Source organism: Fukomys damarensis, unplaced genomic scaffold (genome assembly GCF_012274545.1).
Source record: "Fukomys damarensis isolate Sample0158 unplaced genomic scaffold, DMR_v1.0_HiC HiC_scaffold_16, whole genome shotgun sequence".
NCBI lineage: Eukaryota > Metazoa > Chordata > Mammalia > Rodentia > Bathyergidae > Fukomys > Fukomys damarensis.
In genome coordinates, this window is record NW_022900928.1 from 41,291,939 (window position 1) to 41,310,562 (window position 18,624).

At 36.6% G+C, this 18,624-nt stretch overlaps 1 protein-coding gene across 1 annotated transcript in view; it reads left to right on the forward strand.

Annotated features, from left to right (window-relative positions):
* Positions 1 to 3: 3 nt before the first annotated feature.
* The window catches only part of Folh1b (folate hydrolase 1B), a gene marked incomplete at its 5' end in the record, with an annotated part of 57,501 nt that continues 38,880 nt past the window's right edge, over positions 4 to 18,624 (forward strand). Inside the window, 4 exons of the mRNA XM_010633781.3 lie at positions 4 to 34; positions 2,717 to 2,825; positions 4,322 to 4,508; positions 11,988 to 12,089. Of these exons, the coding sequence (XP_010632083.3) occupies positions 4 to 34; positions 2,717 to 2,825; positions 4,322 to 4,508; positions 11,988 to 12,089 (429 nt within the window). The remainder of the gene's footprint in view (positions 35 to 2,716; positions 2,826 to 4,321; positions 4,509 to 11,987; positions 12,090 to 18,624) is intronic.

Consider the following 18,624-nt stretch of genomic DNA (forward strand, 5'->3'; position numbering starts at 1 on the left):
ACGTGCGGCCTCCTCCTGCTGGGCTTTCTCTTCGGTAGGCGCGGGGCCCTGCCGCGGGGTCCCCGGGACAGCTTTGGGGAGGCGCAACGGTGAGGCCGTGTCTCCGCGAGGTGGGCGCAGGGTCGCCGGGCAGGAGTGTCGAGGAGTTTTGCACAAGCTGTTGTGGGACAGAGCCGCACGGGCTACGGAGTAGAAAGGACAAAGCTGAAACTGAACTCGGAAGGGTTCCCGGGGCTGGATCCCAAGGACCAGGGGCGATTTCTAGGGCTGGGAACCCGATCGCTCAGGAGCACTGCCTGGGGCGGCTCTGACCTCCCTGAGGAGTTTTAGCTCGGTCTCCGGAGTGCGGTGGAACTCTGGGCGCTGCTGCTGTGGGAGCTTCTGCTGCATTCTGACCTCGGAGGGAGCAGAGGCACCTTTGAGAAGTGGGTCGGGTTGTTGTCAGCGCTGAGAACAGATCCGTAGCACTAGGGCGTCTGTGTTGCCTCCTATGTACTGATTTCCAGATTTAACTGCAAGCAACCTGAGCAGCCCAAGCAAGCTCAGACTCTTGAATTCTAAGTTTGATTCCACCACTTCTCGAACAAGTTACCGAGTCTCAGCCTCAATTTCCCGGTCTTCGGGATGAGGACAATATCTATCTCTTACTGAGCATAGTAAATGAAATAGCATGCAACACTCTTAACCCCGTTTTGAGGTTCTTGGCACGTCATTTCTTCTTGATAAGCAGATGCTTCTGACTCTAACGCTTCACCGGGTAATCTACAGCTGTGAATTGTGAATGTTCCCTCAGATGCGGAAGACCAAGGCCTGGATTACTCGGGTTGATCTAAATTCAGTTTTCTGCTAGATGGTGTTGTGACTGCGGAATCCTGAAAAGATTTTTGAGCCATACACTCCCTCAAAACTAACATATGTGCCCCGGATTTAGCTCAGTGACCCCACGCCTGCCTAGCAAGCACAAGGCCCTGACTTTGATCCCCGGTACTGGAAAACAACAAAACAAAATTCCAACATAAGGATTAGTAGCCACCCAAGATTGCTGCTGGCTTAAATGAGATAGTGCTCAAAAAGAATATGTTGCAAATTGAGTTTCCATTTTATTAAATGAAAAAATGGGAATTAAGAGTTAACAAGGTTTGCGTGCTATTTATACCTCCTGTATGTGTCTAAAAGGCGTTCTGGCGTTTCTCTCACTCACCCTAACCCACTGTTGTGGCTGAAACAATAGATTCCTTATCTTTTTTTCTTTTTTTTTCCTATTTCCTTAGGATTTTCTATTCTCCTCTGCCCAATAAGCCTCTGTGCTCTTCTTTGGGTTCATTTTTCTGATCTCAGTTTAGATATCCCATCCTCAGTGTCTTCCCTGATCCCACAGTCTCATCCAAGTACTTCAGTTTGATGCACAGGTGGAATCATACAAACCTTCCGTGCAATCACATATTTTAGTATGCATGATTATATGCATGTAAGTTTGTGTATAATGAACTGTAATTGGAAAGCTCCATGAAAGCTGACTGGGTGCTGAGTTTGTAACAATTTTATTTCCAGAGTACATAATTTATCTAGAGACCCTGTAATAATGCCCCCACCCCTCAGATCTGAAGCAAACCGTGGAAGTTAATTGTTTGCACGATCTGGAATTCCGTTGCTTCTGGCCTCATTGGGCGCTCACTGAATGTTTTGTGGAGATGCTGGGTAAATTGTAACTTCACTGTGGCTTTCTGAACTTCAACTTTTCAAGCCTATTTTGACTGGAAACACAAAATCTTAGCAATTTAATTTTAGTTTTTGAACCAAAGCAAATTAAGCATTTGAGTTTTATCAATTCTGTGAAATAATGTATGAACTTGAAATATGTTCACAATTAATTCATTATAAACATTCATCAAATGTGTATTCTAAGTCAACAAATAAGCAATCACTGGAGGAAGAAGGTAGATCTCCTTTTTTAACCATCATTGTCCAAAGGTCTTGTTTATCTCTATAAGTGGCAATCTATTTATTTATTTGTTTTGTTTTTGTTTTTGTTTTTTTGAGATACAGTCTTGCTGTGAGGTTCAGGCTTGCCTTAGCCTGTCTATATAGTTCATGCTGGCCTCAAACTTATGATGATCCTTCTGCCCCAGCCTCCTGAATGCTGGTATTACAGGCATGTGCCAGAATGCTCAGCAGGCAACACCATACATGCTGATTTCCTCATAAAAACATTTCTTAGAATAACAACATGTATCACTGAAATTGTATTAAAATATGTTGTACTTGTTTGTATAATTTAAAAATCCCTTTGCATCGGGCCGGGGATTTAGCTCAGTGGTTCTGCTGCCTGCCTCGCAAGTACAAGGTCCCGAGTTTGATCCCCAGTACCAAAAGAAAGAAAGAGAGAGAGAGAGAGAGAGAGAGAGAGAGAGAGAGAGAGAGAGAGAGAGAAGAGAGAAAGATCCCCAGTACCAAAAGAAAGAAAGAGAGAGAGAGAGAGAGAGAGAGAGAGAGAGAGAGAGAGAGAGAGAGAGAAAGGAAGGAAAGAAAGAAGGAAAGAAAGAAAGATCTCTTTGCATCATCTTTTTTCAGTGGAAATAGGAAAGGGAAATTAAGCTGCAGAAAATCATAGGTAATTGATAATTTATGTTTTATATGTGCTAAAGTCAATAATTAGGAAAAATAAGATTATCCTGTGTGCTCGTATCTTATTTCTGGATTTTGATTCATTTTACAGGGTGGTTTATAAAGTCTTCTAATGAAGCTACCAATAATGTTCCACAGTATGGCATGAAGAAGGCATTTCTGAATGAGTTGAAAGCTGAGAACATCAAGGCATTCCTGTAGTAAGCATATACTTGAAAGTTTATATGCACAGTTCATTTGGAACATGTACCATTCTGTTCAAACTTTGAATCTAATATTTCATATTCAGGAGCAAGAGTCAGCAACATTTTTCTCTTTGTGGACCAGCTGATCTTTGTCTTAACTACTCAGTTTTGCTATAGCTGAAGCCCTAGAAAATACAACAGATAAGTATGTAAAATCTGACAAGATACTATTTATGTTCACTGAAATTTGAATTTCATATATTGGCATCCCGCACAATGATGTTCTTCTAGGTCTTTTGTTTTGTTTTGTTTTTGTTACTGGGAATCAAACACCAGGCCTTATGCTTGAGAGGCAGACAGCGGTACCACTGAGCTAAATCCCCAGCCCCATACTCTTCTTTCTTTTTTAATTATTTAAATGTCAAAACTATTCTTAGGCTGCACACTACAAAAAGAGGCAGCTCACCAGATTTGGTTGAGGAGCTTCATTTGCTGACTTGAGCTTTCAAGGAAGAGCATGCATTTTAGTTAAAAAAAAAAAAAACTTTAGAGTTGGACAGGAGTTTGAATTCCATCTTTATTAATTAATTAGTAAAGTAAGTTGGGGTGAATATTTTACTTTCCTGAGCCTTTATTTCCACATCTATAAATGGGAATAACCATACTGCTGTGATAAAGATGAAATTGGAGAGCACGTTTAGTATAGTTTCAAATTTATTTTGCCACCTGCCTCACAAGTGGAAGTGGTACCAAAAAAAAATTATTCCTGCTTCCTGAATAGTGTAAAGTGGGAGAGATAAATTACTAAATTTAAAAAATATTTACAAAGCAACTAAAAATAAAATACTTGCATATAATTGATCAGAATGCTTAGTTTTTAAAGTATGAAGTCTTTGTTTAATACTAGCATAGTGCCTATGTCTAAAAATGTTTGCAATCCACTTAGTGATTGAAAGATTCCTAAATGAAGACAAGTTGTAATTTTATAGAAAAGACCATTCCATTACCAGGCATGGTGGTTCACGCCTGTAATCGCAGAACTCAGGAGGCTGAGGCAGGAGGATTGCTGTGAGTTTGAGACCAGCCTGTGCTACATAGTGAGTTCCAGGTCAGTCTCAACTACATAGTGAGACCCTGTCTCAAAAAAACCCCAAAAAAAAGAAAGAAAAAGAAAAGACCATTCCATATATATGATGTATATTATGTGTGTGCCATAAATATGTGTACACAGTCATCCAGACACATTCACATCTATATTAATTTTCAGCAGAATTAAGCTGTACATAAAAATCTACTATGGCACCTCCCAGGTTTTTGGAAGGGACCCTTCAAGTGACAGGCCTTGAATTTAAACTTTTTTGCTTTGTGGAAAACCTTCCTCTGTCTCTTGCACTTATTTTACTATAAATATGAACAATAGGCATAATAAAAGGGGAAGTTTTGTTTTGTTGTTTTGGAATAAGGGCTGACTACACATTAATTTTTAACCACTTTCAACTTTTGTTCACCAGTAATTTTACACAAGTACCACATTTGGCAGGAACAGAAGAAAACTTTGAGCTTGCAAAGCAAATTCAATCCCAGTGGAAAGAATTTGGCCTGGATTCTGTTGAGTTAGCCCATTATGATGTCCTGTTGTCCTACCCAAATGAGACGCATCCCAACTACATCTCAGTAATCACTGAAGGTGGGCATGAGGTAAGATGAAGAGCAAGAGGGGTAAAGAAAGATCTTTCCTCAGTCTGTTCTTTCAGATACTTGTTAAGAAAATACCCCATCACACTGTGGAATATTAATGGAAATAAACATTATTGGAGCCTGGGAATAATAATCATAATATTTCATTACTCTTAAATATCTCATTGCTCTCTTATGATATTTTAATTGAATGTGATATTGAGAATATTCTGAGAAATGAATACTTGGTGATAGTTACTGTTTCCAGCTTTTTATTATGATGCAAGCTTCCAAGCAACTAAACTAGATAGGGTTTGATAAGGTTGTATGTTGTTAGGCTTATACTGTGAAGACTGCATAGGTTTGCAGTTGCCAGACTATTCAGAAACCCATTGTACAGGTCCGAAAGCAGATTTTCATTGGTCATTAACTGTTATGTTTCTACTTAATCTTAGCCAGAGAGTCAAGAAGCAATGAATGATTATGTTCCTGAGGCCCAGTGTTCACGTCTATGCCAAAAACTTGTATGCGGGCATTTCGAAGGCAGTTTTGAGGGAAGGTCTATAGAATGATACTTACTCTAAAGACTCTAAAGAATTTATGATCTTGTATGCAGTTAAGGGCACATGCTGGAGAGAAAAGAAGACAGCAGATAATTGTGATACTTCTTATCACGATACATGTTCCCTGTGAAAACTCATAAACTTTAATTCAACTATTCACCCCTACTTGGATTTGAGGCTTCAATATCTATCTAGCACTGCTTCTTTTCATCTAGATAGCTTCCCTCAGGCCTTTTGCTACTAAACCTTCTAAATTATATATAGTTTCAAACATGCCCGGCTTAATCAGTGAACTGAAAATGTCATATGATTTGAATATTCAGTTATTTTCAAAATATGCACCTATCCTCATCTTATTGACAATGTATTAGTCTCATCTTGATAATTAATGTTTTTCAATCACTGATATAATCCCATGCAAAATTACTTTATATGATTTAGAGCTTTCCATGTTAACTGCTACTTTAAATGAAAATGGTTAACAATTAAACTTTGCAAAAGCATGAACAGTTTTATGCTGGCCATGGTGGCACATGCCTGTTATCCCAGCAGTCAGCAGGCTGAGGCAAGAAGAGGCTGAGGCAGAAGGATCACTGTGAGTTTGAGGTCAGTTTGGCTACAGAGTAAACTCAAGCCAGCCTGAACAGATAGCACGGCCCTGTCTCAAAAAACCAAAACAAAACAAAATATTTTTCAAAACTTAAAAGTATTCTTTTAAAAACTGGGAAAAAAATTTCCAGCTGTTCTTTGGACAAAGGACTAATATCTAGAATATATAAAGAACTCAAAAAAATTTAGACCCCCCCCAAAACTAAAAGACCCAATCTTTAAAGGAGAAATTGAAATGAACACACCCTCCTCAGAAAATGTACAAATGGCCAATAAATACATGAAAAATGTTCAACATTTCTGCCCATTACAGAAACGCGAGTTATAACACTAAGATTCCATCTTATACCAGAAAGAATGTCTACTGTCAAATGATAACAAATCACCATTTGGTTACCACCAGATAATAACAAACATTGGAGAGGCTTCAGGGCAAAAGGAACCTTCTCCATTGTTGGTGGGAATGTAAACTAGTACAACTACTATGGACATCAATATGGAGATTACTCAGAAAACTAAAATTAGAATTTCCTTTCAACCCAGCTATTCCTTTTCTAGTTATCTTCCAAAAAAGGCTAAAGATATTAGATTACAGTGATACATACATAACCATGTTTATAGCAGAACAACTCATAGTAGCTAAATCTTGAAAGTGGCCTATATGTCCATCAACAAATGAATAAAGAAAATGTGGTATTTATACACAATAGAGTACTACTGTGCCATAAAAAAATTGAGTCATTTATAGGAAAATAGATGCACCTTGAGACCATAATATTAAGTGAAATAGATCAGACACACAAACTTAAGCATTACATGGTTATTCTTATATGAGAAACCCAAAGCATAAATAGCAAAATGAAAGATAGCTAAGCGGGACTAGAGAGATAGATATTTTGCATTTGGGAATGGGATCAAGAGATGGAAGAAGGGAGAAGGGAAGAGAGGAGAAGATGAGGAAAGAGCTGAGGTGTATAATGTACACATACCAACTCCCCATGAGGAAGGTGATCATTATGTGCTGCAAACATGTACCATGAAAATATTGCCCTCATCTCATGTGCTGGCTCTACTCAGTGACATTGTGACAGTTCAGCTCCACGTTCATCTCTCAGCCTGAATCACCCACGCTCTCTTCACCCTCTCCCTTCTGCCAGTATAGTTTGTTGTTTATGACTATTCGGGCTGAGCTATAACATAGACTGTGATTCCTTCTACTCTCTTCTTTGCAAGTTCCCACACACACAGGCAACAAATATGTTTAGTAACCTATGAATCCTATTAGAAATCCAGTATTCGTTCCTTTTTTGTTGTTTTTTTGTTTTTGTGCTGAGTTCACACCGAACTTTAGCCCCATCTCATTTACTGTTTTTATCTTGAGGTAAAGGCTTGCTAAGTCACTAAATTTTTCAGCCCTATGATCTTCCTGCCTCAGCTTCCCAGCATGCTGAGATTGCAAGCATACAGCGCAACAACCTACAGAAATCCGTTTTCCTTACTGTACATTGTTTTATCTTCGTTTACTCAGAATAAGGTACCATAGAGAATGCCACTTTCTGAAGCAGTTCTGTAATGTTGTGTGTGTGTGTGTGTGTGTGTGTGTGTGTGTGAGTCTTTAGTTGCACTGTCATTGCTGCCTCGATGAGCTTCATTGATTCAAAACGTTAACCCCTCAATGACAATTCTGACTTTGTGGAAGACTCAGAAGCCCGGTGAATAAGGTGGATGAGGACACACCATGAGGCTCTTACAGGCCTACTTTTTCACTGGATGAAATTCCGTGGCAGCATTTGCTATGTTTTTTGACCACAACGCTTAAAAATACTCACAGAAGAGGACTTCCAGAACTGTTTCAGAAAGAGGCAGGAATAATGGGATAAGTGTTTTTGCTGTAAGTGGGTGAGAGTATTTTGAGGGAGATTAATGTCAGTGTGTCTTTTACTGTAATAAGTTTTTAAAAAAATTAAACAGCACTCTGTTTTTGGGTCAGCCATTTCATATCACCCTGTTATGTGATGAAAAGTAAATAGCAATTTGTAAATGAAAGTTGTTTTAATTATATTCAAAATATATAATTTGGGATGAATCATGGAAAGTGAGTAATGCTCTAATAGTGGCATATAACCCAACTTTGATAAAGTCACCCCCCAAAAAATAATTTCCTTGACCTTAAAAATATTTTTTAGCTGTTAACTCAAAAGTTTGGGTAAAATTCTTTGTGATGCTGTAAAATTGAAGATTACCACAAATCCAGTGAAACTAGCCTTCATATGCTCTTGCTGTAACTGCTTTTAGATGTGTTTGCACTGCACCTTAGCATAATTTTTCTTGTAATCTTATCCCATGATTCGGATGATGTTGTACCCTGTTTGGGTCACAGAAAAATATAAGGAATTTGGAGGTTTGGGATATTTTAGTGATTGCAGTTTGTCTGGTTTTATTTGAGTTCCTATCAGCCTCATGAAAAGGAGAAAACTGGTGCTGTGTGGTCTGGTGTAACATCAGTCCAACTTCACTCCCGCTCCTGTATTGCTGCACTGGGCAGGGCCTATGGGGAATGTTGGACAGAAGTACTAATAACTGGTAGCCTTGACTTTCTCCTGATCTCAAAGAAATGGTGTTAATGTTTTACCACTAATTTTGATATTTCCTATAATCTTCATCAAGTTACCTTAATTCACTTCCTTTCCAAGTTTAATAAAATGTTTTGCTATGGATTATGTCAAATTCTATCAATGCACTTTTTTTTTAGATGAGCATGCAATTTTTCTTTCTTGATCTGGTAACATTAAGTAATAATCTAATGCTAATCTAACTTTATACATGGCTGGAATTTGTAATATTAGCAATGTTCAGTTTACATTAATATATTGATGTATATTCAGTTTATATTCATAACATGTCTAGCCCCTTTTTTTACAATTTACTTGTTATGGTATAATTCTGTATTATGCTTGTTTTGTAAATGAATTGTTTCTAGTAATCTCTTGAGAAGGTAGTGTTACATTTATATTTTCTTTAGTTTTTGAAACGCAAGGAAAATCAGTTGGCTTTCACACTATTTTGTGGAAAATCTTAACTACTGATTTAGTTTCTTTACTATAAAATTTTGTTAGATTTTTTTTCAGCTTTAATTGAGTTTATTGGTACATTTTAGGGATACAGTACAGTTACATTCATTGTTGGTATCTTGTACCTCTACATGACAAGTCTTGGTTCTCATTTTTTTAATGAGGTTTCTTTCTTTCTTTTTGTTTTTGCTTTTTGTTTTCTTGGATGTGGTTTCACTGTGTAGTCCAGACTGGCCTTGAATTTGCCTCTGTCCTCTTGCTAGGATTACCAGCCTGTAGCACCACACCTGAGAGTTTTCATGTTTCTAAAATCATTTCATCTCTTTTTAAATTTATGGCCATGATTATTCCTAATATTTTCTTAATGTTTGAAAACTGTGTAGTAGCAGTAGATATGCTTTATTTTATATCTAATATTATTTTTTGTGCTTTTGCTATTTTCCTCATTAATCTAAAGAGAGATGTTAATTTTTCTGATTAAACATTTGTCTTCTGCAATCTTTTTTATATATCCTTGCTTTATGTTTTATAAATTTTGTTTTTACTTTATAACTGGCTCTCCTACCCTCTTTGCATCTTATGCTACCTTTTGTCTTTCTTCTTTGCTGTTCTTTTTAGCTTCCCCTTTTGAAAACTTACTGAGGTTCAGCCTTTCATCTAATGAATTTAAGGCTATAAATTTTCCTCCAAGAACAAATTCAACTAGATCTCATGAGTTTGCATAAGAAATATTTATTTATTTATTTATAAGGGGGATCGAGCTCGGGACCTTGGGCTTGCAAGGCAGGCAGTGGAACCAATGAGCTAAATCCCTGGCAGAAATATTTTAATTATCATTAATATATAGTTGCGTTATATTTTTCATGTTTTTTCTTTGATTCTAAAATTATTAAATTTTTTAAAATTTCTGAATTTAAAGACCGCATCATTTGGTTTAGTCTACTTTATAAATTAAGTATATCCTAATCAGATAATGTAGTGTGTGGGACAGTAACCTTTGACACTTTTAGATGTTTGTTTTAGAGCCTATGTTTCTCAGTTCCTGAAAGTGTTCTTTTTTTCACTGAAAACAAAAATGTATCATTTGACTTTGGTTTAAATATTTTATATTTGTATGAGTTTGTAAATTATTTGGCTGAAATCTCTTTTTCGTTAATGTGTCCTTATTCTATCTGATTCTTTTTTTGGGGGGGGCTTGCACTTGTCTGTCTGATTCTTTATAACGAAAAGCTAAAGTTAATTGTCATAGTGAGTATTGGTGCGGTGCTTTCTATGATGGACCAGGTGTAGATTTTGTATTATTCATTTTGGAATTTACTGGGCCTCCTTAATCTAAAGAGTGCATAATTTTTATCATTTTTGGAATATTTTATTCATTATATATTCATATTCTTTCTCTTATTTTTCTTTAGAAAGCTACATGTATCCTTGAACCTTCTCATTTTGTCTCATTTTTTGATCTGCTAATTTTTTTCATATTTTTTATTACTATGATTCTGTGCTTTATGCTGTATTATTCCTTCAAATCTCCTAAATATTTACATTTTTCCCACCTTTGTCTATTTTTTACCCACACATTATTTTTCATTTAAATTTTAATTCAATATCATCTTTATGATGAGTGTGTCTTTATAAATGTGATATTACTTTCTGTTCTTTCTGCCCAGTCTTTTCTGTAGAACTTTGTATGTATTTAGTGATTTGTAGCTCTGAGTTCTTTCATAGGGTTCTTTAAGGACTAAGTTTAAGGCTAGTTCCCCTTGATCATTTTTGATGAGCCTGGGGACACCATAAACCTGGTGCTGGTTTAAAGTAGTTATTTTTCAGCTTGAGGCACTATTTTCCACGTAGGTAGTGAGTGGAAAATTGTAGGGTTATGAACGCTCTGGATCTACCCCCTCTACCCTCAACCATCACTTTCTGTAGAACAGGTTTATTTCTAATTTGTCATTAAGAGTAGAGAACATATTTCTTTGGAGACCAGGCTTATGCACGGGTCTCCTGTTAGACTCCATTATTTGGACTGACTTCAGATTCTCTGAATTACTCTATCCCTTTTGTTTGTCATCAGGCTTTGATAGATCCAACTAAGTGGTGGAGCACAGTGTTCCAGTCAGCTTTCTGTTACTATAACAAAATATCTGAGGTAATTAATTTACAAAAGAAAAGATTTCTTTTGGTTCATGGCACTGGAGTTTCCAGCCCATTGCAAAGGGATCCCATGGCTCTGGGCCTCCAATGAGCCAGTGCCTAATGTAGAAATGTGTGCTGGAGCAGCTACCAACTCTTGTGGCCAGAAAGCCAAGAATGAAGGAGGGAGAGGCCGGGGGTGCACAGTCACCTTCAGTGACTTAGTGACACCTTCAAACCCCCATCTCCTTGGCCTAGGGTTCCACCACCTCCAAATACAGCCAAGGCTTCAACACGTGGACCTTGAGGGCACTCAACATGCAGATGACAGCACATACTTCAGTGCCAGCTCTCAGGATTCCTTTGATGTCTTTCTTTCCCTTTTCTTTTGAATTCTGAGTTATTCCTAACTTTTTGTATTTCCACCTCAACATTACACTTACATATTTTGATACACATTTTGTTTTGTGGTTTTTAAAAATTCATTGTAAATGCTTTTTAGTGTGTCCTACTGTTGGGTATGGATCTGCCAACCGTGTAATTCTTTTGTTAGGATGAAATTAATATTTAATTTGCTCCTAAGGAATAATTTTAGCACTATTATAAGTGACTGTGATTACTATGAAATACTGCATTTGTTTTGTTTTATTGTTTACTAAATCAAAAGTTAGTGTTTTCAGCTTCTCTCAGGGACCTCCTGGGTGAATTTACTCCCTATCTTCTGTGAAGCACTTTGTATCTAAATCAGAGGGGAAGGTTTGCTGACCCCCAATCTATTGCTAATTCTTCCTTTAAGACACAGCTCTTCTCTTTGGAAGATCGTGATTACTGTCTTTTCTTGACTTCTTTTTCCTTTATTCATGAAATTTTCACCATACTTTGTTAAAACTAGTTGTTGGTTTTTGTGTTTTGTTGCTTATTTGTGTCTCAAATAGATTTTGAGAACAGGTCTAAATTTATTCACCTCCTTTATTCCTCACAGCTTCCAGCACAGTGCTGGGAATCTGATATCTGCTATCAAAATACTGAAGGATTAATTAACCGTCTGCAGACACAAGAGATAGTTTGCATTTTTCCTTGCTTGATTGCACTGATTTACTTTTTGATGATGGTATTTGTTTCTCTAGATTTTCAACACATCACTATTTGAACCACCTCCTGCAGGGTATGAAAATGTCTCAGACATTGTACCACCTTTCAGTGCCTTCTCTGCACAAGGAGTGCCAGAGGTAAGCATGCAATACAGGAAAGTAAAACGGCAAGCGGAAGCCCCTCTCTGCTCATGCGTGCAGCCATAGTTAAAGGGCAAGAAGAGGATTCTTTACAGAATTCAAATTCACCCTTTACCCACATTTAAGAAACTAGAGCCTCTTAGTAAGAAAAAGGAATATTGACCTTTTTTCTGTGCATGACGTCTGTTTTCAGATGAAATTTACCACGGTGAGACTCAGAAACTTATACTTTCGTTGATTGTGAGCAAATACATATACCTGTTTAATCTAAACCCTATCAGTATATAGAATACTATCATTGTTTCAAAATATTCCTTTATGTCCCTTCTTAACTTCACACACCCCCAAAACAAATGTTATTCAAAATTTTGCCACTATATATTAATTTTACCTATTCTAGAAACTTACATAAATAGCATTGTATGACATCTATTTTTTGGTCTGGCTTTTTTAAGTAAGTGTAGAATCTGTGAAATTTCCATGTTTTAGTATTTAATAGTAATTTGTTCTATTTTATTACTAAATAATTTCTGTTTTGTGAATATCCTACATACTTTACTATAATTGTGGAAACATTAATTGCAAAGGGCTTGCATAATGGTACTATCTTCATTTCCAAATTAAGAGCACAATTCTAGAAAATTCTAGGCAATTTCCTCAATAAACTATGCATGTATATCATCTAAATTTTTAAAATTAATCTCCAGATTCCTGCACAGTACTTGGCACTTGTTGAGTGCATTGGTTCATCTGTGCTTGCGTAACAAAATACTGCAGACTGACTAATTGATCAGTGTATTTCTAATTTAAGAAAATCTCACAAGCAATAGAATATTTTCTGTTAGCTATGTGAAATTTATTTCTAATAAATAGTTATCATTATACTTAATAATACAATATTGGGATTTTTGATCATTAAAAATTATCACATAAGCCTGGCATGTGAGGCAGCTATTTGGGAGGTGGAGGCAGAGGATTGCAGGTTTGAGCCCCGTGTGGACAATTTAGCAAGACCCCATGCAAAAATAAAGTAAAGTAAATGTTGGGGATGTAGTCTAGTGGTAAAGAACTTCTCCGGTTTGTGGGAGGCCCTATGTTCAATCACCAGTACCTCAAATAAAAAATTGGTATAAAAATGTTCGCCATCATTGTAACTATTTTATAATTGAGGTGAAGAAACAGAGGTGTATCAGCTGGAAATGAAGAGAGTCTATTTTATTTTAAATATCAGGTGTGCTGATGTTACCTAGCTTCATTCTTCTGGTTATGGCACACCATGTGCCTCACCATGTGTTCTTGAAAATACATGTTTGTAGTGTGTGTGTGTGTGTGTGTGTGTGTGTGTGTGTGACATACACTTTGAATGTGTATAAATGCCATTATACTGTAGACCTTATGTGATTTCTCACTATATGCAATCAACAGTACTTTCAGAATCTGTGTGGCTTTGTGTCAAAGTATGTCATTAGTTTCCATGGTTGTATAGTATTTCATATTCTGCACACTGCAATTAACTTTCCGACCTCTTAGTGGTGATCACACATCTTATCTCTAAATCCCTATTATCTCAACAGTGAAGGGAAGCCTTCATTTCCAAAGATCCAGCCTGTAGGAGTTTACACTCCAATGATAGTGAATAAGCATTCTTCTTTACTCAAGGTTTATTATTAATTTTTTTCTAGTACCGGGGTTCGAACTCAGGTTCTTGCAATTGCGAAGCAGGTGCCAGAACCAGTGAGCTACATCCCCAGCCCTCCTCAAGGTTTATAAGCTCTTCAAAATATATAACTTTAGAATTTTTGCCCATTTAATTGTTTTATTGCTTTAACTCATGTGTTTCTGATCACAAAGGAGGGCATGCATCACTAAACCTACATATTTATTAACTACTGGCTTGTCATTTTTTGAAATGATTAATTATAGCCTTTGTCTTCTCTTATTAAAATTCTAGGCTTTTACATGTTAAGTTGAATGTGTTTCTTACATGTTTTAATTATTTATTCCCTATTTGTTTAAGATATTGTAAATATCTTCTTGTCATTTTTCAGCTCTCTCTTCACTTTGTGTTGACTTGTATTGAAAAGAAATCCTTAATCATGATATTATCCAATTGTTTCCATGCATTTTTATCTTTTGGGTCTTTTTATTAATTCTCTCCATTATTTACAGTGATATATCTCCATCACTAGAATGTACAAAATATTAATGAAAAAATCTTCATTTAAGTAATATCAGACTGGATAAACATATATGGATAAATAATACATGACTCCAGAATATGTAATGAAGGAATTTTATTTAAAACAGCTATGAAATCAAATACACTTTTAAAATCATATTAGATGAGTGTTAGCTGGTTGGAGAGCAATCAGCTAGGTGTGGTAACTCCTGTAATCCCAGCACTCAGGGAGGCTGAGGCAGAAGGATCACGAGATAGAGCCCCGCCTGGGAAGTTAGCAAGACTTTGTCCCAAAGTGAAAAAATAAAAAGTGGGCTAGGGATGTAGCTCAATGAGAAGCCCTTGAGTTCAATCCTAAGAATTGAGGGGGAAAAAAAAAAAGAAAAAGAAATAAAGAAAAACACTAGGAGATATATGGATCAAGAAAAAGATTCTGTGTGTAGAAGTAGATTATGCTTCCAGATAGGAAGACAGTTTCTTAAAAGTGCAAAATTCTACCTAGACTAGTTTGTAGGTTTCCTGAGTAACCAATTAATATCCACCAAATAATTTTTAAACTTCGATATAATTATTCTGCTCATAAGACAGCATCATAGAGCTCATTATCACATTTATTTCAAGTATGCTTAAATAGTTTCAAATTAATGACAGGATTGGAGGAGTACAGTGGTACCTCAATACACAAATTTAATTCCTTCCACAATTCTTAAATTCATGAACCGAGGTACCACTGTGTACTATTTTATGTGGGATTGCTGTTTATGTTCAAATATCAGCTGAGATTTCTGGCTTGTATGCTTTTCAGCCAATAGAGCGCTACTTCTCTTGTAAATTATATATTTTTATATGAGTTTAAGACATTTCACTATGAGTAATCTTTGAATCTATCTCTGACTTCTCTGGAGTGTGGAATACAGGACTCTACTTTTGACAGGTTGATGCGGTCTAATCTAGTGGTTCTCAGATTTGACTGTGTATCATAATAATTTGGAAGATTTTTAAGCCACATATTCTGGTTTCCGTCTTCTGAGTTTCAGTAGTCTATGTGAAGGCTAACAGTCTGTCTAACAAGGCCTACCTAAAGCCAGGCTTTGGGAACCGGCTTGTTCCCAATTTTATCTCTGTTAACCGGGCAGGAAGTTGGAAGCTTGAAGGAAACAGGAGAAATTCTAAATCAGTTTTGCAAGATTATATTTACTCACAGCTGTGGAACAATGGTACAGTGTACGTCCTACAAGAAGGCCATTGTCTGCAAACAAAGCTCTTTTCTAAGGAGTAGTGAGGAGTCCCTTTTGAGAAGTGACAAGAGAACCTATCTGTCACACATTTTCATTTTCAGAGTTTACTGTCATTTTCAAACTAATGTCTTCTCTAGTCCCTTCTCCATCATATTTGTTTTGTGAGGATTGTCAGTTTATCAAAAGATAGCAACTTTAGTAAGATTTAAAGAAATCAAAAAGTCAGTGATATTTATTCAGGATAAACTTACCCTTTTCCTGAAATTTAATTGGTTAGCAATTTTGTAGCTGCTGTTAATATAGGAAAGGAGGAAATTCTAGAGTGAGCTAACAATTGTAAATCAGACTTACATTGTTGTTGTTAATACTGCAGTAATATTGCAATGATTTTAGGACAAGATACAGTAGCTAAAAAAATTCCTGCCAGGTGTGGTGGTGTAAGCCTATAATATCATCACTTGGGAGGCCAAGACAGGAAGATCACCGTGAGTTGGAGGCCAGCTTGGGCTGCATAGTGAGTCAAGGCCAGCCTGGACTACATAGAGAGACCCTGTATCTGAACAACAAACAGACAAAAACAAACAAAATGTATTTCTATTACAGAATCAAAAATTCAAATCTTACTTTTGGAACATTTCCTTCTTAATTAAAAAATTATACCAACTCAAGTACTATTTCATTGTTTGCATATTCTTTTTAAACTAATTTTAGTTTCTCTATAGAATTCATCAAGTTTTAATACATTATATAATTTGCTCAGATATTAAACGTAACTTATTGTCCTCCATCCACATTGATGTACATTTGTCAAGTGCAGGGATTTGTTGTATCGCCTGGAACCCTGATACATAATGTCTTCAACAAATTTTTCAAATTAATCTTAGATTTAATTTGGAAACAACTCTGTTTTAGTATTTGGTGTAAATTTATTATTATGTACATGCTATGTAAAATGTAATCAAAAAGGAAAATTGTAACTAAATAATATTAGATCATGTCGGACAGCATCTGGGACAGGCTTCAAAATGGAAAGCATGAAAACTACCAACGGCACGTGTGGGACTCATTAGGGAAATTCATTTATGGGTTATCAGCTGCCCAGTATACTCTTTCTTCTTGGAGTTGAGAATTAGCTTGTGAGGCTGGGAGTTTAACTCAGTGGTTCTGCCGCCTGCCTTGAAAGCACAAGGACTGGAGTTTGATCCCTGGTACCTGCCCCCCAAAAATGAAACCAAGAATTGGCTTGTGATGAGGCCCTGCAGCTACCTTGTCCTTACCTCTCTATTTACAGTCATCTTTTTTCTTGGGTTTCAAATGGAAGATGCCTCCCCCTCCATCCTATCACACACATGAAGCATTTCTTTGCCTTGTGAGAATCTCTGAGACTCCAGAGAAAAAGAGACTGTTAGAAATGTCATGCTCACTGTTAACAGAGAGAACAATTCTAATAGCTGGATCCCAAATTTTTTAGCTGGCCTGACATTTTGTAAATAAAAAGTGAATCCAATTAAGTTTCCAGCTGATATGTTAAGAACAACTTGGTTGACAGGTCAGTGTGTGATTTGGGGGATGAGACTTGGCTACGTGTAATGGCAATTCCATAATGAAACTTTCATTTCTGTCCAAGTTTTCTTAGAAATTACATGTAGAAACAAGAAATGTGAATAGACTGCTTTTGATCCTTGTCTAACTCTAGCAATAACGCATTCACATGTAGACTATAAGACAATGCTTTATCTTTCCATTCATTGCATTAAGAGATTTCTAGTTAAATTTTGTTATCTATTACTTAAAAGATGTTCAGTGAATGCTAAATTCATTTTGGTATAATATTGATAACATACTGCTGAAGCATTTTTTTAATACACAGGAAATATATTTTAAAACGTTTTATTTATATCCAAACACCTAAGGAAATTTGAGTGATTAATAAAAGACTTTCCAGTATACCTGGATTCAAGATAATAAAATTTGAAATGGGATTTGATATGTTATATGATAATTGAGGAATGTTCCCTTGTAATCTATGTCTGTGAGAGGGAGGGAAAGGACCGCTGGATCCTGCGGAGAAAAAAGTCACACTAAAGTGCTGGCTCAGGGGCAGCAGAGCTCTGAAAAAGTCTTCAGAATTGTCCTGTGTTGGACTTAGATGTCCAGATCTTTATTTGCTCATCTGAATAAGTTGTTAACTGTTTGGCACCTGAAAAAGTGGCGTGACCTTGGGCAAGGGGGCTGCAGCTGAGGCAGTCCCTACAGGATTCATAGCTGGAGTGGACTCAGGGAGAGCTTCTCTGCAGCTGAAGCAAGAAATCCCCCACTGAGGAGGAATCTGGGCAATCCATCCTAGAACCTCTCTTAAATACACTCTATAGTAAAATGCTGCAGGGGAAGGGAGACGAAAATACAAGTTCAAGGATGAAAAGGAGTGATAGCATTCTGACAGTAGAGAAGAACATGTCCGTGTATTTGTTTAAATAAATAGATGCTGTTGAACAGTACGTAAGTACACACAGTATTCACATTCCTCTGTTTATATAAAAATTATATGCTTCTAAAATTATATGTGCTTCTACAAATGTTAATATTTATAGTGTGCTAAAATTACATTCTCTGCAGATACTTAAAGTATGAAAAAATTTAGATGCCTGTGTAAAATATATGGATGCATACATCACTTTTCAAAATTAAAGACTAGAGAAACAAGACTGATGCAAGACTGCTGATCTAAGCCAGCATGTCATTTTACAAATGAGAATGTTGAGACTCAGAGGCATTCTAATAGTTGCACATGATCCTGTTAATGACAGAATCCAGAGCTGCCAACCTGATCATTCTTCCTCCCCTGTTGGCTGTGAACACCCATTATACTGCTATGTATAACAGCACCCTGAAGAAAATAAAGCTGTCATCAAGGCTTCTTTACCTAGAAGCTTGACCTCTTCGAATTGCATGCAGCAATGTTTATGTTTATGTGCATTTTTCTGAGGGAGTGCTTCTGCACCATTATAGGTGCTAAATAAAAGATTAAAAACAACATGCATAAAAACGGGAAGGAATCAAGAGATGGAGAACGGGACAGAGTGAAGGGAAAAAGGATGAAAAAACAGAATTAAGA